General features: G+C 43.1%; 1 protein-coding gene across 1 annotated transcript in view; it reads left to right on the top strand.

The window, feature by feature from the left end:
* IKZF3 (IKAROS family zinc finger 3 (Aiolos)) overlaps nt 1-23,054 on the top strand; it is a 28,366-nt gene extending 5,312 nt beyond the window's left edge. The window contains exons 3-7 of the mRNA XM_010188646.1: nt 8,080-8,340; nt 9,016-9,183; nt 10,770-10,886; nt 17,163-17,279; nt 22,351-23,054. Coding sequence (XP_010186948.1) covers nt 8,080-8,340; nt 9,016-9,183; nt 10,770-10,886; nt 17,163-17,279; nt 22,351-23,054 — 1,367 coding nt within the window. The remainder of the gene's footprint in view (nt 1-8,079; nt 8,341-9,015; nt 9,184-10,769; nt 10,887-17,162; nt 17,280-22,350) is intronic.
* The last annotated feature ends 2,295 nt before the right edge of the window (nt 23,055-25,349 follow it).

The following is a 25,349-nucleotide window of genomic DNA, read 5'->3' as shown; positions in this document are numbered from 1 at the left end:
CAGGAATGCTGCCAAGCGTGCTCGGTGACATCAGTTGTGTCACCACAGCCTGCAAATGACTGACATCAGCTCAGACTGGCCTGAAAAATAGGTGCCCCAGAGGATCCGGGGCTGATACAGAAACTTGGGTATTCTGATTGCCTTGAAATAATCAGAAAGCAGCTATTTCTTACCCCAATTAACCCATTCTAGTTAGCAGAATATATAATTTGCTTTTGCAATATCCTGACTGTCAGCATAAGCTATCAGGCAACATCTGGGAGTGTGTGACCTAGTCTAGGTGATCCTGCACTGACAGGGGGGTTGAACTGGATGTTCTTTGGAGGTCCCTTCCAACTCCTGAGATTCTGTGATTCTGGGAGCAGAATGAGTGCAGAGCGTTATTCAATAGAAGATTGGCTCCTTTCCGTAACTTTTTAAACTGCATTTTTCTTCACTTGTTCTACAATGTGTATCCCTGATTCATGCAATATAATTCCTTGAAATTAAAGGTGAGAGAAATACTTATTCCTCTGGTATCAAAATAACGTCTAGGCCAGGGTAGATGAGTTGTGGTGTGTTCCCTCCCCACCTCACTCCCCCAGCAGGAAATAAGTGAAGATGAAGAGAAGTGCCCTAGGAACTCAAATCACATGTTGCTGTAGAAAATAATCCATTTTTAGAAGTATGGGTTGGTGGAAAGGAAATCAGTTAATTAAGATGACTCACGTTTTGCCCCCAAACTAGGCTGTTCATCTGGCACAAAATGTGTGAGTTGAAGGGGCAGCTTTGCTGCTGTTTGTGCAGCTGGAAAGGTATCGGAAAGCAGAAATAAATCCACAAGAGTCGCAACTTTGCTAAAATGCAGCAAATTATTCCATGAGTGTTGGAACTGATGAAGCTTGGTTTCCAGTGGGCTTATGTCATGTTGCTGGCAGACTTCTAATTGCATTATGCAAAGTTTGCAGCTTGTGCTTGACACCGTGGTTTACTTCTGGTACCTGCTGTGTTCTCAACACCGTCTCCCATCCCGCTGCATTCAAGCGCTCCAGTTCTCGTTCCTGCTTTTCTTCCTTCTGCTGCTCTGCAGGAGTTGTTACCAACCTGGGTTAATTCAGAGCTCAATTCCCTGTATTCTTGTAGAAATGTTGGTGCTGCACCTCAGCTGCCAAGTGTGCAGGACTCAGTGAATGCTCCTCCAGATGCAGGAGCATCACATCCAGGAGAGGTGTGGGGACATGTGGATGCTCCCGGGCTGTCCGTGGAACAGGGCCATTGTCAGGAGAGTGATTCTGGGAGCCTTCCCCTCTGGATACGCTCCTATAGAGCACCAGGCTAAAAGTAATCCACAAGGATTTAATTCTAAAAACCACCACTTGGAGACAATGTACTTGTAGTCCAAAGTTCAAGTTTTGGAATCTAGATTATTTACTAGTGGAAAATTTGTTATAGTTGAATCAAGTCAATGCAGAAAGATTTGTGAAGATTTTGGTGTTCAAGGACTTTGAGCAACATCTGAACCAAGCTCCTGTCTTCAGTTTCTAAGTGCTAAAATTCCCTTGATATTTAACACAGGTTTCCCTGTTCTTCATGTAATAATATTTTCTCTTCATATTATATTTTCCTAGTATAAAACACAAGAGTATATTGCATTATAAGAAGGACTTTTGGGTGATGAAGTAAAACAGGCTGCGTGAAACTGCACTTTCAACTTCTCGGATTTGAAGTTCATTTGAAGAAGCAGTTGACCAGAGCCGATCATGCCTGAGTGGTCGTATTAGTAATAGGTCCCTTGATATAACTAATGAAGGCGATTATCTGAATTTAACATGTGGCCTTTTTCAGTCTGACTGTTAGGTCCAGATGTTCTCTGATTAACTGTCTAATTGAAGTCTGATTTAACGGTTGTGATTGTATCTGCCTTTCTGGACTTCAGGAATTGTAATTTTAGAAATGTTTTCTGTGAGTGTTATTATCAACTGTAACAGAAGGGAAGGACCCAGACAGTTTCATCCTTTTCTGGGCCTTTTTTTTTTCTTTTTTTGAGAGAGAGACTTTAAAGATAACATTACCCTGTCAAATCTTAGTAACAAGTGTCATAAATGAAACAAAATTCATCTGGGAAAATTGGGCACTGCAGCCTGGGGGGTTTGGGATGGCGTTCCCTCGAATCCTCTGTGCAGCACCGCAGATAGAGGCAGTTGAGGAAGAATGGCGAGCTACGGACACTTTTTTTTAATTAAAAAAGTAAGAATAAAACCCTGTGATAGTTTCAGCGTAGTTCAACCCATAGCTTTTTTGCCCCCAGTCATATTGTCTCATGCAATAACATTCTGCTTCCCCAATTCTGTCTGTAGTGACAGTTAAATGCGTTCTTTTTCATTTCTTTTCCTCAACCATGGCCCAGTGCTGCTGGCACTGCTCTGTGTTGTCCTGTTTAACTCCAGCTTTGGATAACATTTTTCCTTTATCGCTATTTCTGTTAGTATAACTTTAACTTATTTTGGAAACCTTTTGAATTAAAGTCGTAAAACCCCCACTAGATCATTATTAGGCAGAAATTGGTAATAGATGGGAAGCGTTAGGTACAAAATTACAGATTTACACAAGAACATACATCTTTGTAAGAAAAATCCTTGAATTTGAATAAGAAAGAACCAGTTACATCATTCAAGTTTCCTGGCTCACATGAGCTTGGAGATGATGTTTGTTGTTTGATTTATTTTTTGTTTTGGTAATTAATTGTACAACTAGATAAATTATACTGTGTTTTAATGATATAGAGACATTGGTATTAATGAAGTAGAAAATTCACATCCGAGTGCTTGGAAAATGATGCCTGGTTCAACTTTTTTTTTTCTCCTTTTCCAATTCAATGCTGCATTTCAATTTGATTTGTTTCTATTTTTGTTTCAAGTCACAATAAAAACAAGGAAACTCATTACCATAGAGCTTGCACTCCACAAAGGGGAATTATGAAAGTTTCCCTCCTATTTTTAGAAGTGAAATTTCCACCAGGTGCATTCTGTGCGGGTTCAGTTAGGAATTGCCACTCAAGTATGCTGGATGCGGCATCTGAACGAAAGCCATGCTTGGTTTTGGTACAAAAATGGACCCTGAACAACAGTTCTAAGGAAGTACTGGAAGGCATCGCTGCTGCGGGGACGTGGACGTGGGACAAATCCAGCAGCGCCCGCGCTCTGAGGGACTTGCACATTTACTGTCACCATGTCTGCATGGCCACTGCTGTCACTGCTGTCCCTCTGGTGCTGCTTCTGGTGACGGCTTCTTCCTTTGTTGGCAAACAGCGATCTCCTAAAAGCAACACTGCTGTTGTGAAAAAGAATGTTTAAAATCCCTGGAGTCAGTGGAAGAAACAGAGCCAGGTTGGGCCAAAAAAGGCTTGAACTCTTGTCCCTTTCCTCGAATTGGTGTCTGCAGGGGTGTGGGAAAGACATGGAGAGAAGTTGCCTTATCCCTGACCTTTGTTAAAAAACCCCTCATGTTCCAAATGTGTCACTTCACATTTCATAATTCTCCATAGTGTCAAAATGTTCAATATACACATGTATGTCATGTGTAATTGTTTTCTTGTTATTGAAGGAAAAAAACCGTAGGTATAGCATTGAGATTTTTTTTCCAGTTTATAACTTTGGTGGGATGCACTGCAAACCTCTCTGTTCATTAAGGAATACGGGTGGGGTTTACCTCATGACCTATCTTCCCCCGCAGTGCGTTAATTCCATTGTAGAGGTGTTTTTCAGAAACACGCAGGATTCTGACTTGAATTTGGAAACTCCGCTGACTTTTTTGGTTTCACCACGTGCGTCCGTTCTGGTTCAAGCTGCTGTAGGTAAAGGAATCTGGTTCTGGGAGGGGACCGACTCCAGCATGCGTCCGCTAGCTTTTGGCTTTATACCGCTGTTTCTGGGGACAGTCTGTGGAGATAAGGTTGATGAATCATTGGTTAATACCTGTCAAATGCAGGTAGTCACAAGAATCCTTCAATATGTGCGCGTATAGGCTCCCTTCTTGTTCTTCAGCATCTGAATCCTATTAACAGCTGTCAAAACCTGGTAAACTATTTATATGCTTTCACAATTTGTTTAATTGGATAGTTAGGAAATGGCATACAAGAAAAGCTTTTCTTTTTCCTTTTTTTTTTTTTCTTTTCCTTTAGTCTGGCTGAACATCTGTAGCATTAGGGGCTCATTATCTCTGAATTGGCATAGCAAATCAGCAGCATCATTAAAATGCCACATTAAGATGATTAAGTTTCTTTGTTATCCAGTTGACTTTTTGCATGTGCTGAGGATTTCACGATTATGACCCCACTCCTTGTAAAACACTTGAGCAACATCACCCTTTTGTGCCGTTGTCTTTAATAGCTTCTGGTTTATATTCTTTGTGCTTTTCATGACGCTTCTGGTAAACTTTGCTTAACAACGGTACAAAACTTACATTCTTTTCTCTGTATTCGATGCCAAGGTCTTGGATTAAATATGGTAATTGGGGCGTTTTCCTTCCGACACTTCCTCCTAGAGAGAGCAGCTAAGGTAACACTGGCTCGTCCTAATTGTTTGCTCCTATTGACTTCTTCTTTTTGTTCAGGCGTTTTAGAGAACATAGACAAACACTGCTCATGTGGTGACTCAGTCTGAAGTTGCCACCACAGCTTTATTTTGGATTTTTTCCAGAACCCATTGTTTTTACAGTGTTTCAGGTGAAACAAAAATATTACTCTGGAGTATGTCTTTCATCTTGTAATCATCTCCCCAGGAAATGAAACCATGTGCATCAGCCTTAACGCATCACGCTGGTACTTTGTTGTGTCAAATCTACATTTCTTTCTGCAGCGTATATTACCTTCCTGAACTGCCTCGAGAAAAACAGTCACCTGGGTTGGACGCTCTGAATGGTTTTTTTTCCTCTTACAACCTCTTTACTTTCCCAGGCACAGAAGAGATGATCGTGCTTCTTTTTTTCAACTAAGGGAACTTTGTTAGTGTTGTTAGGGATAATTGTGTTTTCCTCGGTTAAATTTCCCTTTTCTACTTGAAGTTACAGCTGCCTTCCTCTTGGTAAAGGCAGACCAGCCTGGAAACTCCCTGATCTCATTAAAAGACGTTGAGATGATTTTTAAGTGACAGACACAAACCTTCCCACACAGCTGCCAATCTCCCGATCTCGCAGCGTTCCCTGTGCATGCCAGCACACAGAGCAAAATCAGGGCTGGAAAAGGGATCTGCTCCGGAACTCTGCAGCCGGTTGATGAATTTTGAGCTGACCTGTGTTGAACCATCTTTTCCTCAGACTGAGTTGTACCAAAGCTTTCCTCTCTATTACTGTCAGGAAGGCAGGGTAGACTCAAAGCAATAACAGGTGTGTTTGGACAGAAAAATTCCAACCCTTCGAAAATTTATTTGGTTAAAAAAGCCCCTTCCCTGGTGGCTTCTGCTGTCTGTTGTTCTCAGTCATCAGAAGGGGAATTTTTCCATTGAGGTTCTTCAAAGGCCTGCATGCAAATGGAAAAGCTTTGGTGGGATATCAGTGCCAGCTGAAGTGTTGGCGATGTTTGATGGAGGAGGCAGTGGCGGAAAAGCCTTGATCAGAACTCAGGTGCATCCTTCCCTGTTACGATCAGCAAACACAACAGTGCAGGCAGTCAGCATGCAGCATGGAAAGTGCAGAGGTAACTATTTTCCGTGGGGGAACCATAGCATGGCTTGCCCAGTTTGTGCCAGTCAGCAAGTGCTTGCCATTGGGAACTCGAACCAGCGTTGGTGCTGTGCTTTGTGAACACTGGCATAACTTTGTAAATGAGTGAAAAGCTGTGAGCCATGAACTTGTGGTCAGAAACAGTAGAAAACGGTCGAGAAGTCTTCTCAGTTGGACGTTACGACTCGTCCTCCACTGCTAAGCAAGTGCATTTGATGCAGACGAAAGGTGAGACGTTGAGTAGAAAGTGGGAATTGAAATTGTTTCTGAAAGTACCAACAAGGTGCAGCTGCAATGCGTACTTCCTTTTACCATGCTCTGCAGGATGTAGCACATTATTTTGGAACTGTCTCCTTTTGAGAGGGAAAAAAAACCTAACCAACCAACGAAAATACCTCTTCCTTTTGGAAAAGAGATTCTGTTGAAAGCTGCTTTCAGCAACTGGCAATATTTTTTCCTTAGAGTGATGGAAACGGAAGCATAAACTAATTTTGAAGGAATCTTGAAAGCAGGATCACCCTTGTGCCCTTAGACATGAAGCTGGCAGAAGGTACCTGCAGAGGAAGGCCTGTTTTGGTACAAGCAGGAACCCTGAGATGTGAAGCAGAGCTGGTGCAGAGAGAAACGGCCCATTTCTAGGTGAATTTGGAGCTCCCTGTACCCCTCTGAGCAAACACCCAAACCCACGTGAGCTCTTCTGGGACCAAGGCACTCAGTCCCAGTGCCAAACTAAAAAACATCTAGGATAAGGGGATAAAAACCCACAATAGGGGAGGGGAAAAGCCATTCTCCTGTGGATATCATCAAGGGAAAGCACCAAGAGGAATCTCTGAGTTTTCCATGCTACTGTTGATTCTTGCATAGGATGAAGAAATGATCGCCCACCTGTTCCTTCCACCTCGCTTCAACCCAGAGTAAGATAGGTTGGCTGGGCTTAGTGCAGACGTTGAGGATAGAGGAGCGATTTTATCATTAAAACATAGTTGAAAATTTTGATTTCATGAAAGTGTTGGTTGCCAGATCTTTATTTTTTGGCGCTGCTTTTATGTTGCCACCTCATTCTTGCTGTCACCATTGTTTGTTCTCGGCATTTGATGTGGTTTATTACTCAGAACCAGAGCTAATACATATTCAGCAGTCCATGCTCTGTGCTATGGAGAAAGGACAAGTGATGAAGTGCCATATTTAACTGTCTAACCCTCAGCTTGAGAGGAGCAGGTGGCCATGAGAACAATACTTTCAAACAGGAAACTATGTATTTTATCTCCTAGTGCTTTTCTTCACTTGGTAGCTTGAGGCATAACTCAAGTTTCAGCCTGGTTCTCGTCTGGATGGAAAAGCCAGCTTTAAGCAGAAAAAAGCTGTCCTGTCAGGTAGTGGGGATTTTAATGCAAGTGCTGGTAATGCTGGAGTTAATAGCGGAAGGGAAATTCAGCACCATAAGTTGGGAATCATCAGCTGCTTATATAGTGTGACCAATTTGCTTATATTTTTATGCGGGAGCGTTATTGTTAGTAAATTATTACCTACTTGTTACATTCTCCTCTTGTCATGAAGTTGCATTCGTTTAAGGCCGTGTCTTTGGTTTTCTCTGGATGTGGCTACAGGTCCAGGAACGTATTCAAAGGCCATGGATGCTGATCTCTGTGAGTCTTTGGGGTCTTTGCCACATACTTGCAGGAAGTCTTTGGACAAATCTTTTAACATTTATCAGGAAATCTTTACCTGCCTCTTCTAGTTTTATTCACGTAGTAACCTTATGATACAGGTATCAAGATAACAGGATGCTGCTCACACCTTCGAGATCCTTGGATAAAAACTGCAACTTGCAAGTGAAAATTAGGATTATTGATTAAGATTAAATGATGAGAAACTATACCATGGGAGCACTGTAAGTCTTATACGGATCAGGCATATTTCTTAGGCATGTTTCAAGCCCCAGAGCTTCCACATGAAGATACAAATATCCTTTTTAATCCTTTCTGTATTTCCAGTTCACAGGAACAGCCTCATTTCTCTAGGCTAATTGCGAGTTGTAGGAATAAGGGGTTTATTTTGAATCCTGAATAGTACCCTGTAATTGCAGGAGGAGTTTGTACTGTATTATACTTTTATAATTTGTAGAAGGAAATTATTCATCAAAGGTAATTAACAGGCAGGTCGGTATTTCTAAGGTTATTTCACTGTGAGTGTCATTAAGTGTACATGACCCGTGAAGATTCGCATCTCAACTGCACCTCTTCATCTTTGGGTGTTTAAGTAAAACTCTTAGGAAGATTGATAATGTAATTTTATATCATTTTGATGAGATTTTTTCCTAAGATACTTCACTGTGCCTAAGATGAGCATTTTTTTCACTTTTGTGCTTTGTTTTACCTGCAGATGATGTGGTTAAAGTGAAAGGTGAATACAGTGAAAGAGAGGAGAGTGCTTTAAATTCAGAGCCTATGGAAAACCCAGAAGAATCTGAAATGCCCTACACCTATCCCAGAGAATACAGTGAATATGAGAGCATTAAACTGGAGAGACAGTCTGGTCCATACGACAACATCAGGCCAGCTAGTGGAAAAATGAGCTGTGATATCTGTGGATTAGCCTGCCTTAGCCTCAATGTCTTGATGGTTCATAAGCGTAGCCACACCGGTAAATATCCCTCTATTCTTCTTGTAAGAGCTGAACACTGAAAGGATGATAATTTGTAATCTAGAGTACTTCTTTTAAAAAAGGATACAAAAATCGGGATTTCTTTGTTCTGTCCTTGAGGCCACATGTGATGTCTAGCAAGTTACTCACTTTTCTGTGTCTCACTTTACTCAACTTTCCTCTTGTCAGGACTAAAAGCATGTTTGTGAGGCATTTTAAGAATTTTGGATGAAAGGCACTATGTAATCGAAGTATTTCAGGCACAAAGCACCAGTTGGATTGGTTTTGTGCTGCCATTTCCAGTCTGTATATGTATTTCTCTTTGTGCTGTACTTTGGCAAGAAACCAAAGAGCATCTTAGGTTTCAACCTGCAGTAAAATAAGACTTATTTTTTGCTTCTAAAACTTGCTAGCTTGTTGGAATCAGCCTCCTCCAGAACACCTATTTTCATGGAAAAACTGTACAGTGTTTTCCAGTCATGCACGTGTTACAAGAAGCTCTGACGCTAGAGCTGCATGTAACTCCCACTGAACTCAGCGGAAGGGCTGCGTGTGTTTCTATAGAAAGAAATTGATCCAGTATCTCATTCTTTCCTCTTCCTAAAAGGAAAGGGTGTGAGGATAGCACGATACCCACGTAACCATTAAATGTCCTTTTTTGTATGTCATTTGAAGGTGAACGGCCATTCCAGTGTAATCAGTGCGGAGCTTCCTTTACTCAGAAGGGAAACCTCCTCCGCCACATTAAACTACACACAGGGGAAAAACCTTTTAAATGTCACCTGTGCAGTTATGCCTGCCAAAGGAGGGATGCGCTAACAGGTCACTTAAGGACACATTCTGGTAAGTGACTTCAGAGACACTTCATGTGTTGTAGATGTGTGTCACTAGGACACTGGGCGTGGGAAATACGGTCAGTCAGTGACGTTGGCTCCGCCGGTCAAGGTTTGGAGAGTCCACAGACGGCAGTGACTGCTCACTGCTGTGCTGAGGGAACCACCTCGGGACTCAGCTCTGCTCTCAGTGCAGGAAGGGGGCACAGGGAAAGCTGCTGTGCTCTGAGAAACGGCCTCCATACCTGCCTGCACAAAATAACTCCTTGGTGTTTTCAAATCAGCTCCGAATTGGAGGAGTAGCACGAAGGCATGCTTTGCTGGGGCTTCCTTCCGTTCCTGTCCTGAGCTGTTAGGAGAGCTCTAGGAGCATAATCCAAGACTCTGTGACCAGTTAACACCTCGCTGTTGTGTAGTGCCTTTCATCTGAATGTCTTAACATGCCCAACAAATGCCAGGGGTTTTCCCCAAGCCTGGTAGGGTGTTGCATCCATTTTACAGATGGGAGAAATGGAGGCACAGAGCTGAGGTGACTTGAATAACAAGCCAGGTATAAACTGTTTAATCTTCCCCCAGGTTGTGCGTACTCTTAATTTGTGCATATCCTGTGTGATGCAGGGGCCTAGAAAGAAAACATTTATTCTGAGTGATAGATGTTATCTCTGCATTGCACTTTACAGAAGAAGAACTTCAACCCCACAAAGAATCAGAGTTCAAAATGAGATTATCTGACACGGATAAATGAGATTCTGATTTAATCAAGACCCAGCACAGTGGTGGTGACTGTCCCCCACCAGCACAATGCTAAACATCGAGATTCAGACACATTGTGTAGTTGTTGTAACTGAAGTTTTTAAGAGCTGGCTTATTAAACAGTATAAAGGAAATCTCTTCAAGTGAATCACATAAATGAGTGAACAATTGCATTATTGGTAGGGAATGTGGTCTTTTTGCATAGTATACAATGCCAGGCACTGTACAGGGATGATATTTTGCCAGGGTTAGAGGATGTCTGTTTAGAAACCAGTAATGAGATAATTTAGGGAGTGCTTCCAGCGTATGAGGCACTGGGAAAGGCTGTGTGGGTATCTTGAGTTACAAACGGGTTTGTGTTAGCTTAAATGAATTAGCAACATAATTTGCTTTACAGTAAATGTCTTTGGAAATTATTTGAACCTCTTGTACGGTTTTAGTTTGGTTTAACTTCACCAGTTTCATGAAATCCTTGGAAGACTGTGTATAGGCAGGACCCAGGGCAGGCAGTGGGGACAGTTGCAGTCCTGGTGTAGCAGTGGTTCAGTTGCTTTTCCCTGGGGAAGCTATGACAAGAAGAACTGTCAGCGAGAGCAGGAACCCGAGCTCCTGGGAACTGTGAGCAACTGCACGTTCTCATCTTCCCTGATGCTGAGCTCAGGGGCCTTGCAGGAGATCTCCATGTCCAGTAACTCTAATTTTGTGATGATAACAGTGCTCATAAACTTAACAAATTCAAGTGTTCTCAATACATGCTGTTAGTAACTATATACTTGATTGTCAGGGAGACAGTGTTTTAGTAGTCTCTTGTGGTTATTTTATACCCCTCTCTTATTTTTCTAGTGGAGAAGCCGTACAAATGTGAGTTTTGTGGAAGAAGCTACAAGCAAAGGAGCTCGTTAGAGGAGCACAAGGAGCGGTGCCGTACTTACTTGCAGAATGCTGGCATGTGCGAGGCTGGTGAGTTTATCACATTGCAGTGGTTTTGGGGGTTTTTTTTGGTACATTACAGGGCTTAAAAAGGGCATCTGGTAAGCTGTTAATTCACAGCCTGAGAACAGTTTTTACTGCAGTAATTTTCAGTAACCTGAGGGGCTGTAACGTCTTATGAAAGGGTCTGGTTTAATGCATCCCTCGGGCTACTAGTGAAAGAATGCTTTTATTTTAATCACTTTTTTATTTCGCAATTACTTTGACTAAAATATCTCAAATACCTTGTATGCAGCATTTCTGTAGGTGACACGGTAAGTTAAATTATTCCTACATTAATGTTATTATGTAGCTTATTTTATTGGATGAGTGGATGCCCATGGTTGTTGACAGCAGTAGTTCACATGTCTTGTCCTTTGGATGCCTCCTTTTCTTTAGAATAAGAACCATTGGTTGGAATCAGTTGGAAATTGCAGAAATACTAGTGGCATGGATCTAGGGCATGGAAATAGGGTGGTATCCCAAAAATCACCAACAGATCAGCTTAGAAGGTAGTGAGAGGTAAGGGACTTCAGTTTAGAGCTGTCTTTGGAAAAGGCTAAAGGTAAAATGTATCAAAACAGTTTTTCTGATTTTCCTTTTCACAGTCTTAGTGCTACAGTTCTGAAAATACTTCATTGATAAATAACTGCCATAACCTTTGAGCCTGCTTCACTTTAATATTTCACATCCTAAATTAACTCATATGATTTCAGTCACACAATAAGCCAGTAAGTCAGGAAAGAATTACTTTTCGCATTCAGAGTCAGGGAGCGGTTGTGACACCCCGAAGGATGACAGCACTGAGCCGCAGCAGAGCTGAGGCTGCCACTGCAGATTTTAGGTTCCCTTTCTTTTTCTATGCAGCCTAAAAAAAAAATCAACCAAACAAGCAATAACTTCAAGGCCTGGAGCTTCCTAGTTTTGATTGTGAATTTCAGATAGCATTTTCTTTTTGAGGAAAAGGTTAAACTGAGTTTTCAGTGAAGAAAACGTAAAAATATACTTAAAGAAATGACAATGCTCACCAAGGCCCTTTAATAATAATAGCAGTAATAATAGTAATAATAATAGCAATAGTAGTAGTAGTAGTAGTAATAGTAATAGTAATAATAATAATAATAATATAATTTAGCAATATGAATATTAAGCAAAGATCCTGCAGGCGTCATCACAAGCTGCGTCTGAAAACCTGTGTGAAGACACATTGTTATTTGCTGATAATTCTGTGGTTATAAGAGCCTTACCCTGTGCAGAGTAGGTTGCTGTGTCAGGCTTTATGACACATGCACACAAAAATCACCATAAAGAAATCATGATTTAACGAGGTTAGAGTTTTATAGCTTTTTGTGGGCTATCTTCTTTTCAGCAAATGACATGTTCTTTAGAGCATTAGTAATGGTTATTGGAACGTCAGTGAGTTTTGGTTTTCATGAGAACCCATACTCATTGTAACTGTGGTTTTATGTTACAGTACGTACTCCCATGATGGCAATCGCTCCGAGATGTCCACCATGTGAAAATGGAAAACATGATACCTACTATAGATTTCTGCTTTTAAATTATTCTCATGGTTTATATTCATTTCAGAACAGCAACACTTCACTTAGCCAGAATCTGCTATGTGGTACATACTGCAGCAGCACGGTGTGCCTTCAATTGGGCACAGAGGAAAGGCAAATTTGCAATACAGTGATGTGGCTGTACCCTGGGCCTTTAAGACCTTCACACTTTAGGAAGTACTGCAGTGTTTTTAGTGGAGTTATAAGTTTTATGAAGAACAGGAACTCTGGTCTTGCTGAGGCATTTCCATCCCATTCTCTGGTATCAGCATTGTGTTCGAAGACAGAACTGGAGAGAGGGAAGGCTGGAAGGGACCTCAGGATGTCATTTACTGCATTGATTTGGCCTTTTTTCCCATTAAGTGCAGCATTTTGCACTGGTGTTTAGTGAACACAATTTCTTTATTTCTGACCATTTTCCAACTCATCTGCATCGCTTTGCATTTTGGTCCTCTTTTCTGAAGTCCTTGCAACCTTCTCACGTGGGGCCACCTTTAAGCACAAGTATGTTCTGCTTGCAAGTATGTTCTGCATGCCATCATCCAGTAATTAATTTAAATATTGAAGAGCATCAGGACCACAGTAACCATTCTAGTTGCTCTTTTGTACGAGGATTGCACGTCCCAAATGTGGCAGTGTGGAAATATTTCAGAAAGAAAGGTTTAATGTAACAATATTGTTAGAGCGTTGCTCAATCCCTGATAACAATCTCTGGTCACGTTGTTCTTATTGCACAAGAACCCCTCTCTTAGTTCCACTCCACTCTCCATTATTTAGTGACCACATAGAGATGCTACAGGAAGCAATGCCTCTAATTTGAGCTCTACTTTGTACTTTAGGGTTTTGTTAACGATGCCCGCATGTTCTAAAAATTATGCTCACATTTACGGTGTGACAGAAACCACACCATGGAAACAGTTCAGTGCAGGCAAAACGGTGTGCTCGCGCTCTGGCCTGGAAGAGGAGTGTCCTCTCTGTGTATCTACAGAATGACACGATGGCGAGGTGACAGCGCTGGTTTAGAGGTGGCTCATCACCCCGTGATTCCAAGAAAACCTAAATAGTAATTCGTAATGGATAAATTACATTTGCACAGAAATTTTCTTCTGGGAGTGTTTTATCACACTACCATACAGTGGTTTTGGTGTTTTCTGGCCATGCAGTTGGGCCATCAGAAGTATTTCACTTGCAGGACATTGCCAGACCACAGGCTGAAATAAGTTGAGTGCTGTGGAAGTCTTGAACTTCTTTATTTGGTTTTTTTTCCTCAGTGTGGCTTTGAGAAAAGCTCTTGACCATTACTGTCAGTCTAGTCTAAAATTTATGTTCAGATACCTGATACAGTTAGATAATTAGTTCTTAAACTACTGTCACAATGTACACTGGACTCAGCCAGGGGATGAGGTAATTGAAGATGGAGACAGGGCATGATTATTTCTCTCTGTTCAAGAAGTCTTTAGAGAATTTTGAGTGATTGAAAAAAAAGAAGTTTCCTAAATACCAAATATTAATCTTGGATTGTTTAATAAGTGATCCAGAAGCAAGAGGTGGGCGAGATAATTTGAAATTGGCTTTTGGGTAGAGAGAGCAGTGTTGTGGGGAACAACCAGAGTAACCACCTCAGTGAAAGCAGAGACTGTTTCCCTGAGGCTGTTATGAAGACATTGTCAAAGACCTTTTGTGGCCATAAATAGAGATGATTTTTTTTCTTGAGGAAAAAAATGGCCATTAGCAAGGAGTAGAAAAGACCCTCAGCGTCAAGATAAAATGACAGAGAGACATCAGGCAGAAAGATTGATAGGTACAGATACCCCAGAAGATAGGATGTAGGTCAGTAGTTACTGACTCCTCAGCAACCTCTGAGTGAAGACCATTGTTACCTCTGCAGGAAGCCGCTCGTTGCCCTCTTGACACCAATTTAATGAAGTTCCCTCGGTGGCACATAAATAACGTCGACGAGACAAGCAGTCGCTGGTGCGCTGTGCAGCTTCCAGGGCATTTCTGGGGCTGGCTCAGGGCTGGCAGAAATGTTGAGAAAAAGACTCTGAAAATGCAAAATTAAAGCTTTAATAGAAGCCGAGTACAACTCGTGAAGTTAAAGACTGAGAAAAAGAGGAACTAGAAGAACAAAATAAGAAAAATGAAGAAATGGTAGGGAGTAGGGAGCTGCTTTTATGACATGGATTAATTGTGTTTTGTTTCTTTTTTCTTTTTTCCTTTCCAATGTAAATTTTTGAACATACAGCACTGTGATTGTTATGATCTTGTTCAGGGTAGTTGTGGGCTGTTGGGGTTTTTAAAATTAAAATTACTGTTATTAACAACTTGTGCAGTGATGCTGTCAAGATGACAAGCTCTGCAGATTGGGGATAGTTCAAGCTTGAACTGCAGTTATCTGAAGATAACATACAGAGCTCAGAAAGCACGTTGTTGTTTTAGGAGCATGAGAGTTAAACAGAAGTTCTGAAATTAAAAATCTCATGGCGTTATTCTCAAGAATTAACTAGAGCTTCTGGCCAAAATCCAATCGGACGATTATGTTCTGCCTGCCCAACTTTCCCTTATAGTTTCAACTGAGTCAGATGTTTTGTCTCACTTTATGCAAACTGTTACACAGCGTCTTGGTATTTTGTGCTGGAAGCAGGTGCATTTTAGCAGTTGATGAATATATTTATGTAAGTCTCTAAACACATTAGAGTAATTTGGAATAAAAATCAGCCTAGAAGAGCAGTGTGTTATTACCTGCAGGGCACTGTGTCTACCTGGTTATCAAGTAGGTCCCGGAGTGACAGCCTGGGGGAGCAGGAGCTGAGCCCTGTTATCCGAGCCAGCTCGAGGCGTGTTTGTGGCTGGTGTCTGTGGCACTGAGTACTTCTGAAGTGCTTTACATGTTCAAAATGCTGAACAAACATTAACAAATCGTTCTGGCTGAGGTTTGGTGAGTCACGGTTTGGGCTGACTGAAACTCATATGATATCAATAACAGCCATAGTAAACAAGCAAGGAGTGGCTGACTTTGAAATTTATAGGGAAATGCTGCACACTAAGCTATGGAAGAATGATGCTGCGTTTTTATCACTTGCTGTACTTGGCAAACTGCAGTTTAAGTCCAGTACTTAATAAAAACTGCATTTAGCCGGACTGAAGTGATACCAAAGTGCTTCTATTATTTTCCTTTGGCATCACTTCTCTTTTGCATAGATGATGCTTCATGTATTTAGGTCTGTTGGTGCAATAGTACAGTAACACAGCAGCCAGGATTCTTTCATGGTGAGATCTGACTTTTTGTATTACCCTGCAAAAGTCACAGAATCACAGAATCCCAGACCGTTAGGGATTGGAAGGGACCTCAAAAGCTCATCCAGTCCAATCCCCCTGCCGGAGCAGGAACACCCAGATGAGGTTGCACAGGAAGGCGTCCAGGCGGGTTTTGAATGTCTGCAGAGAAGGAGACTCCACAACCTCTCTGGGCAGCCTGGGCCAGTGCTCTGTCACCCTCACTGAGAAGAAGTTTCTTCTCAAACTTCTTCTCAGTAAGGTAAATTAAATCTGTGAAGTAAATGACCTTTCCTCGTCTTAGTTTTCCTCTACTTAGATACCAACCCTTAAAAGCATGGGCCGCCTCTTAAAATGCGGTGAGTTGTCACGGCAGTGGTCCCTAATGCTGAAACTCTTGGTGCTGCTTTTTAATATCAAAGTACCACAACTGATACTTCTTCTTCAGGTGAAAGGAAGCTTTCTGGGGGGAAGCCGCAGCAGTTCTGTTCAGTATTAGTCTGCCAGTAGTGATATGAGGTGGCCGTCCTTCGGCTTGGCTGACCCAGCCCAAGAGCCTGCACAGCCTCCATGAGGTGAGAGCCGGCAGTCATTTCCCTGAAATGATGGGCACTGGTTTGCACGGCTAAAGGAGAGCTCTGGAAAATGGTAAGATCCTTAAAACAGTGGCCCAGTCTCAGAGCAGTGATCATAGAGCACATGTACTTCTCCTAAAATTAGAACTTCTGGAGACTGTGGTGAGCTTTAAAACATCTATTGCTAATGCTTGCAAGTGTGCCAGAGAGAAAACATTCTTCACTAGTTTTAGCTGTAGCATTTAGGTAAAAAAGTGAGTTACAGTGAATACTGCAAAGTTACATTATTTTTATTTTAATGGACCATTGGTATATTTTATGCAAGTTTCATAGTGATTAGTTAAGATGAAATTTAGATATGACTGATAACTGAAACGTGTAGCAAGAGGACTGAATGTCCTACACTGAAGTTTTGGAGCACTGTGGTGTTCTGCAGGTGTCACACAGTCTTACTCAGAAGAAAAAAGAAAGGCTTGCAGGGGTTATATCTCCATCTACATTTTGTAACCAACCCTTCCAGCCAGTGTATTGTACACTTCCTCTTGCTAATGAAGACGCTGGGTTTGTATGGTTTGTGCTCCCCTTGCACGAGCTCAGGACTGCAAGATCAGTGCCTGTTTCTGTGCTTGGTTCCACTGACCGCAGCTGGTGCCCGAGATGCAAAGAGCAACGACAGAAAAAGCAAAAACAAGTTCACATCAGATCTCCAAACTGTTTCCTCCCAGTTAGTGTGGCAAACTCCGGAGATTAAACCATTCATCTCTTCCTTTTTTTCTTTTATTTTTTTTTCTCCTTTTCACCTACATGTTGTTTTTTGTTTGTTTTTTCTCTTCTTTTCACGTTTTCCAAAGTAGCGAGCGTGGAGGCAAGGCACATCAAGGCAGAGATGGGGAGTGAAAGAGCCCTTGTGCTGGACAGGCTAGCGAGCAACGTGGCAAAGCGAAAAAGCTCAATGCCTCAGAAATTTATTGGTAAGAACAAAAAACCTTTTCATGTGCAACAGTTAACTATGTGCGAGTTGGTAACCTATGGTGTGATGCTTCTGCTTGTTTTAAATATCCTTCTCAAGTCTATAATCTCATCTAATACAAAAGAATATAAAGAAAGTAGCTTGGATTATTGTGTTTTTAGTGATTTGTTGTAGGGTTTTGTTTAAAATACAAAGGATCTATTATGTTAGACACTGAAACTGGGTGGAAACTCCTACTGTGCTTTGTGTCTATTTGTGTAGGCGATTTATAATGTATTTTATGAGTGGCCATGTGTTGTTTTCTGTACCTGTGCGTTTGAAATGCTCTCTGCCAGGTTCTTCACAGGAAGAGAGCAGGAAGGGTTCATGCTGTGAAGAGCTGGGTGTGCTTTCTAGGCAGCAGGAGCTGCAGATACTTGCAGGATGCATGTGTGGAGTAAGGCCTAAAGACAGAAGAGTGTTGGATTTCTGTTAGTCATCCCGCTGAATTTGAATATGGTTGAAAATATCAAATGCTTTCTTGTGGTAATTTAAGCAACAAGATGTTTCCATAGCATTTTCTTTGCATTTCATTTTATACTATGGGAGTTTTGCATGCTGGGGATCTGCATACCCGTTTGGCAGGTTCTGTGTTGCAGCGAACACCTGATCCTCTTGGCTGGACTTATTCCATTAACTTGCTTTTTAAGAAAATAAAACGCAACTCCCGTGTCCTGAGGAAGGACCTGGCTTAGTCCTAGCAGTTGTATAACATTAGCACTAATAATGCCTTATTTGTTGTATTCTGTGTGGTTACGTAAGGTACTGAGAGGTTATTTTGCTTGATGTAGACTTTACCTGCAGCGAAGGGCCTGTGTGGTGGTGTGCGGGGTGCACACACACGACTGGGGGGGCAGAGGCGTGGGGCTGAGGCACAGGAAGGGCCCAGGTGCTGTGACACAGCCTCCCTGTCCCAGGGATGTGCTGCTGGGGCCAAGGTCCAAGCCTGGGCACGGGTATGCTGCTAAATCCATGTAGGCATGAGGGCAAACTGAAGGTTTGAAGGTAATGCGGCTGTTACTGCGTTTGGTGGGTAGCACTGGACTTTCGTCCGTGAAAACGAGTGACTTTTATGTAGACATCTTAGTCACCTTTTAATACAGGAGTGAAGTAACAGCAGCACACTCCTCCTGAGTGCCTCTGGGTGCTTAATATTGAAACTGTTGACTGTGGGATTTAGACTTTACATGCCAGGCTGTGATTCAGACAGTAATACTAATGCAAATGTTTCTGAAAATCTTTACTTTCCTTCTTATTAGCTCTGAGGTCAGCTTCACTCTGTCTTGTTTTACAATCACTACCAATTCAATCTTTATGTATTTTATTAAACGTGTCTGCAGCAGGATGCCCAGCATACACTTGAAGTTAAGTACTGGTGTTTTGCTGACTTTTTAAATTTTTTTTTTACAAGCATATTAGTCACCACATGGAATAGATCCTCTTCTGATTTGTGATGGTGCTCAGTAACGTGGTCTGCAGTGGCATGAGCTGATACTGCATCGTGCAAGGGCTTTTGTGGAGGGTTTTTGTGAAGAAGTTGGAGGACCCAGGGCAGTTCACCTCAGGGAACAAAATAACCAACTTCTGAAACTTGCTGTTTTTCTAGAACCTCTGTGACTGGTGTGTTCTTGCTAGGAAATGTGAAAAAATTACTCACTTGGTCCCTTTTATCCCCGGGTTTGCAAGAGCAGCCTGCCCGACCTTGCTTTGACTTCTGTGACTCTGTGAACTGCGTGTGTAGGAGCGCGCATCTGCCAGGGCAGCGTTGGGATTTCTTGGGAAACGGCGTTCCCGGAGCGGGTGCTGATTTTTCATTTTGTCAGGAAAAAGGGATCGAGATGTATACTAACAAGGCGTCTTTGTTTGACTCATTTCTGTGAATGAACTCTATTGATCAGGAAAAAAACCCCACTTTATTATTATTTGAGGGCTCTACAGAGATTCGTACAAGCACCAGAAGTCTCGCCCACTTTATTTTTTCACGTTTTCTTCTTCAGTAGCCACCTCGTGTGCACAGCTCTCAAATAAGGACACAAATTAGCAGGCCATACACTTGACTCTTAAACTCTGCTCTAGCCCCCCTTGCAAAGAGTTTGTCTCTGCTTTTCCTTTAGTTGTAAGGGAACAAGGATCTGAAAGGAAATTTTATGATTTTGTGTTTCCTATTTTGCTGGGGATTTCTCTTTTGCTTATATATGGACCAGATCTACAAACCCTGGCTTTTTGTACTTCCTGGTTTGATTAATGAACAGATATTAAAAATAATAATTTTTTTTAAAATAGCCTATCAGAGTAGATGCCTGTGCTGGTGGTGCTGCCCTGCTGTGTCTTCAGTTGACGCAAATCAAGGTAACCAGTCCATTTCTGCCAGTTTAGCCCAGCTGAGCATCTTGACCCACAGACTTCTATTTCTTCCTTTTTAAAAAGCAAGCTCTCCCTGAGAGCAGGAGTACAAATGTATTTCTCATAGTGGTCAAAGTGCGAGCGTGTTTCTGACGCAGTAGCAAACCCTTATCCCCCCAGCGTGCAAAGTCTAGTGAGAAATGGGCTGCCTTGGTTAGCGTGCCGGCAGGAAGCCGTTCACTCCCTGCTCCCAGTGTCCACACCTCGTCAGGCTGCAAAAATCTATGTGCATTTTAAAGTGAAGCATCGCTGAGCAGCGCATGAGGATGTGTCATACGCTATGGCTCATGTGTGACTTCTGAAGGGGAAAGCTTTTGCATTGCACTGAGACAAACACCAAAAAGGAAAGCCGTTCTGCTAACCAGTGGCTGCTTTGTAAATGAGCACTGGAGATCCTGCACATTTAATTTTTAGTGTCGTGTTTTTCAAGAACTTTGTGGGACTTCCCATGGTGCAGATAGTAGCTTAATTCAGAATAATCCATGGCATTGTTCTGCCAGCTACAAAGATCAAACATCAGCTGCTTTTGGCACAGTCCTTATCGCTCATCCCCTCGTCCCCATTTACTCCTTTCCTGTTCTTAAATCCTTGATACCAACTTTCTCTGACAGATTGCTGCTGGTTTTGAGTGAAGCACTGCTCTGGCTCTTTATTCTTTTCCATGGAAAGTATGTCTTTTTTGTACATTTGTATTTTTTTCTATCTTTGCTGTATTTGAGGAGGAAAAAAGCAGATTTCAAGAGTGGCCCCTGATCCGCTTGACTGGGATACGGGGCCGTAGTTGAGATTGCGGGTCTACAACTGGTGCTTTCTGGGACACTTTGCTGCAGATTCAGCCTTGCTAAATACAGGCATTTTACTGAGGTATCGAAATCAGAAGCGTGTTTGCCATGAGGTGGCTGCTGAGACAGTGGGGAGAGAGAAGCCGTTCTTTATGTAAGGCCTTTTCCTCCCAAAGTATTTTAGAAATGCCGCAGTCTGCTTTACAGCCCCATTTCTTGCCTTCTCATAGAAGGAATCTGCATCTGGCATTCTGTGGCCTTTTAAAAGTGCACATTAACGTATGTCAGAGGAGTGTTGGGGTTTTTGCATTTCATTTGATATAGTTGGTAATTTAAGGGAGACAAAGTGGGCTTTAAAAAGCCACCAGGACAGTGGAGTAACAAAATACTGTGGGAGCCACAGTGACCGTGCATTGCATTTTTGGTGTCTTGCCTAATGACAGTGAACCCTAACCCAACATCTACAGGGAGTCCTGTCTGGGTTTGCTTTTGTTGCCTTTTTTTTTTCTCATTATTTCAAATTTGTTCACATCTTTCACTTGCTGGGAGCTGGTTTTGTGAGTCACACAAATGTGCCATGCCGTTTTGTTTCCTTCTGTGTGAAGCTGGATAGCAAGTTTTGTTGAGGGTTGGGAGCAGTTACACTCTTGTGGTTCACTAACCTTTCTGAGTGTTTTAGAAGAGAAACGTGAGCTCCTGGTTTTCTGCCTCTGCAGTGAAACCTAATGAGTTTCATATACATTGAGTCATGGTGTTGACAGGTGACTGATAAACATCTGCACTACTCCAGTTACCGTAACTAAAAGATCAGTGGATCTGATGTTTGCAAGTCACTTGCACATGAAACATTTGGCCTGGTCCATTTTTTTTGAAAGCTATGAACGGTTTAATGTTTTATGTAACCACAACATTCGGTTACTTATTTCTAGACATTCACCAAAAAAAAAAAGCTCCTGTAGTCCTTTTGGAGTGCAGTTTGATTTCCTGCGCCTGCCCAGCCGCTCTCCCTCGCCTTGATCCTTGCTGGAAGAGGCGTGAGCAGGATTTTGGGTATGCTTTTGGCCCGTTCGATCTAACCTGGAGCTTTCAAAGCCCCAGCGCACCCACCAAGGAATGCTTTGCCCCATATCAAGTGACCCTAAATGCACTGGTTTAGATATATATACACACATGGCTGTCAGTGTTAGGTTATCTGAAACCTGTGTTGAGTTCAAAGGAACCAGGCGTGGTGCAGAGGAAGCTGTAGTCGTCAGAAGACAGTGGGGAAAATTGACTTTTGGTGTCCAAGGAAGGATAAAAGAAGACCCTGTCAGCTGGAGAAAGTAAGGAGAAGGGCGTCACATCTCAGCTGGTGCTTGTCTTCACTTTTTCTGCTAGAGGGGTGCACTTCTCAGGGACATGTCAAGAACGAAAGGTCTTGGTACTGGAAACGGAGTACTTTGGTTCATTATCAATTAGCTCTTTTACAAGTATTTTCATTAATGATTATTTACTTTTTCTAGAAAAAAAGATGAGAGAAGGTAATCTATGGGAGCTTTGATAATATTCTACCCCTTAAATCCCAGAATAAGTTTTAAAATGTAGTGATGATCTGTCCACAAACTATCCTTACCACCTCCTCTATTCGATTTTTTTGTTTTTGCTTCCAAACCTGGGCTTTAAAAAAATACAAAAACCCCCCGAAACCCCACATCCAAAAGCTACCTGTGTGTATAAACAGCATCTTTCTGCAGAGGACATTTCACGCCTCTTTACTTTCCAGAGACTATTGCCATTTAGAAAAGGCATCGCAAAGTTGAAATACTTCTTTACATATGCAGATGATTTAACAGCTCTCCTCTCTTGCAGATGAGAAACGCCATGGTTTTGATGTCAATTATAATTCGACTTTCATGTATGAAAAGGAAAGCGAGATCATGCAAGGACGCATGATGGACCAGGCCATAAACAACGCCATCACTTACCTCGGGGCCGAGGCCTTGCGCCCTCTGGTGCAGACGTCGCCAGCTCCCACCTCCGAAATGGTGCCGGTCATCAGCAGCCTGTACCCGCTGGCGCTGACCCGCAGCGACGTCCCCAATGGCGGCTCACAGGATACCGAGAAGAGCCACGGCCACCTGCGGGACAAGAGCCTGTCGTCCGACAGAGGCCTTTCCCCAAACAACAGTGGCCAAGACTCCACGGACACTGACAGCAACCACGAGGAGCGGCACAACCCCACCTTCCACCAGAGCCAGGCGATTCCCGCTCCTGCCCGCAATGGCCTCCAGGCCTTGAAGGATTTCCCGAGGCCGTACGATATCATCAAGCCCCCCGCCATATGCCCACGCGATGCCTTTAAGGTCATCAACAAAGAAGGGGAAGCCATCGGCGTCTACCGGTGCGACCATTGCCGCGTCCTGTTTTTGGATTATGTGATGTTCACCATCCACATGGGCTGCCACGGCTTCCGCGACCCCTTCGAGTGCAACGTCTGCGGCTACCGGAGCCACGACCGATACGAATTTTCCTCGCACATAGCGCGAGGAGAGCACAGAGTAGTGCTCAAATGAAAGGACCGGTTTTCCAAGGTCAAAGGCTTCGTTATAGATCAGAGTGGAATCCTGTTTGGTTTTTTAATGAGTGTAAAGAAATCTTTTGCGTATTTTTCTATGCCAGTTTTTAAATGAGCGTCACAGGGAGGTGACACCTTTGTAAAGATATTTTTTTGAGTATTTTTCTATGCCAGTTTTTAAATGAGCGTCACAAGGAGGTGGCACCTTTTTGAAGTTTTCTTTACCAATAATTCAGTGTTCTGTAGCATCTATGCCTCGCTGCTGTGGTGAGTGGTACTGTGTAAAATACCAGGAGCAGAGACCAGTTTTTATACGAACTTTATTTTGTGGAAGCTAGGAGCCATTTAAGATGTTTCTATTTTTTAATGTGTGTTTGTTTTTATAACGTAAGCTTGAACTCAGCGCCAAAGGTTTTTATGCCCTGCTGCCAGTTTCCCCCCTTGGTCAGAGGTTTAGTCAGGCGTTTATAGGAGGAGCTGTTCCCAGCTGTTACAGTCCCGGTGGTCGACTAATCACCGAAACATGGAAAACGCGTGTCTGGGAGGGATTATTAATTCCTCTTGAAAGGTTTTCCCCTAAGTCTTAAAGAGCATGTGGCGCCACCGCACTTTCATTTTTCTGACCCCTCTGTTCACTTTCTTTTAAAGTCACTCCCACATGTGTCCTACTCAGTAGCAGCCAAATAAGAAATGAGACCTATTTTGGGGCTGGGGTTTTTGAGCGGTGCGTACTTTTGGGATACCCAGTGAGGTCACTGGTTGGCTCATCCAGGCAGTCTGGGGGGAAATCCCACTTTTTGCTGATGGAAACTCCTCCTTTCTGATGGATGCCAAGAACGAGGACGAAGCCGCGCTGCGCATTGTGCTCCAGCACCACTCGTGCTCAACTCCAGTGGCAGAAGTGGCCGCGGCCGTGCCGTGGCCATTCCTGGCCCCCGTGTCCCCGCAGCCGGCGTCAGGCTGGGAGCCACCGTGAGAACCCGCGTACGTGAAGGTGTGGGAGCTGCCAGCTCAGTCACACCATCCGCTTTGACGTGGGGATATCCCTCGGCGTGAAATGTGCTGTTTTACAAAATGAGTATTTACCATTACTTTGAAGCTGGTTTTTAAAATAGTGCTTTTACTCTAATCACTGCTCTGCAGCTGTATTATTAGTCACTGTGCTGAAGATACAGACTTGATAAGAGTTTTGCTGAGTGAATGTTTCTTCTTTGCAAAGTATTTTTGTATAATGTAGTTAGCTGTGTGCTGATGGACCTTTTGCATTCATTACATGGTTTGATATCTATGTTGCTTTTGTACTTTTTCAATGTTGCCGTGCCAATATCCGTGGTGATCTCTCTGTCTCCGTGAGGGAAGGCTGGGGCACAGGGGCCTATGTGGAGTGCCGAGGGTCAAGAAATCCTGAATTTCGTTCCTCCTTCTGGCCTGGGCTCACTCGTTTGGCTCAAATACTTCCTCCCTCTGTGAATTGTAAGGTTAAAACAAGAAAATTCGCTTATTCTTTCCTAAGAAGGGTTTGTCTGAAGAAGGATAAATGAGTTTGCAGAGAGCTTGAGTATCTGAAGTGCTGGATCTTGGTTCGTGTCGGGGGTAAGGAGAATTCCTGTGTCACATTGTGATGTTACATGGGTATAAAATAGGGTTAGGACCTTTTCCAGTGACCAGTTTCCCATCACGAGCACATCCAGTGAGCGAGTGGATGCCGGTTCCCCAGGCAGCAACCTGGACTTGGGGAGGCTCCAGCCAATTCCCCCTTAAATTGTGCGGTAACTCCATCTCTCCTGCCGCATTTTCATGGAGGAGGCGACCGAGTTACACTCTCGTGGTGGCTGATGAAAACGCTCCTCAAGGTTCAACAGAAATGAATAAGATTACGTGCAGTAAAACGTAACTTGTTGTTTGCACAGGAAGCTCCCCAGATCCCCGAATGTGTGTCAAGCTGCACCACCGGTTTCTTTCTTACGCCGCCACCAAATCCTTGAAAACTCTGCAGATCACGGCCTCGTGCTCCGCTTCCCGCCAGGCCGGGCTGCAGCCGCCTCCCCTGGCTTCCCAGCTGAGGTGAGCAATCAACCGCTGCGCCTCTGCAGCTCGCCAGGCTTTTGAGAGGAAGGAGGGAGGTTTTTGCAGTGTCTGGCCTAGACGGCACCTTCCCACCCCTGCTCGTGCAGAGTCGTGATCTCAAGATAGGCTGAACCGAAAGAAGTTCCCTGCTCTGTCTGGCGTTTACGAGAGGTAACGTCGTTACAGCTCTGCTGCTGAACAGTTATGTGGTGTGGAATTTCAACCC

The sequence above is a fragment of the Mesitornis unicolor genome, unplaced genomic scaffold, assembly GCF_000695765.1.
Source record: "Mesitornis unicolor isolate BGI_N332 unplaced genomic scaffold, ASM69576v1 scaffold5397, whole genome shotgun sequence".
NCBI lineage: Eukaryota > Metazoa > Chordata > Aves > Mesitornithiformes > Mesitornithidae > Mesitornis > Mesitornis unicolor.
The sequence above is the reverse complement of the archived record's forward strand: the minus strand, read 5'-3'. Positions and strand labels throughout refer to the sequence as shown.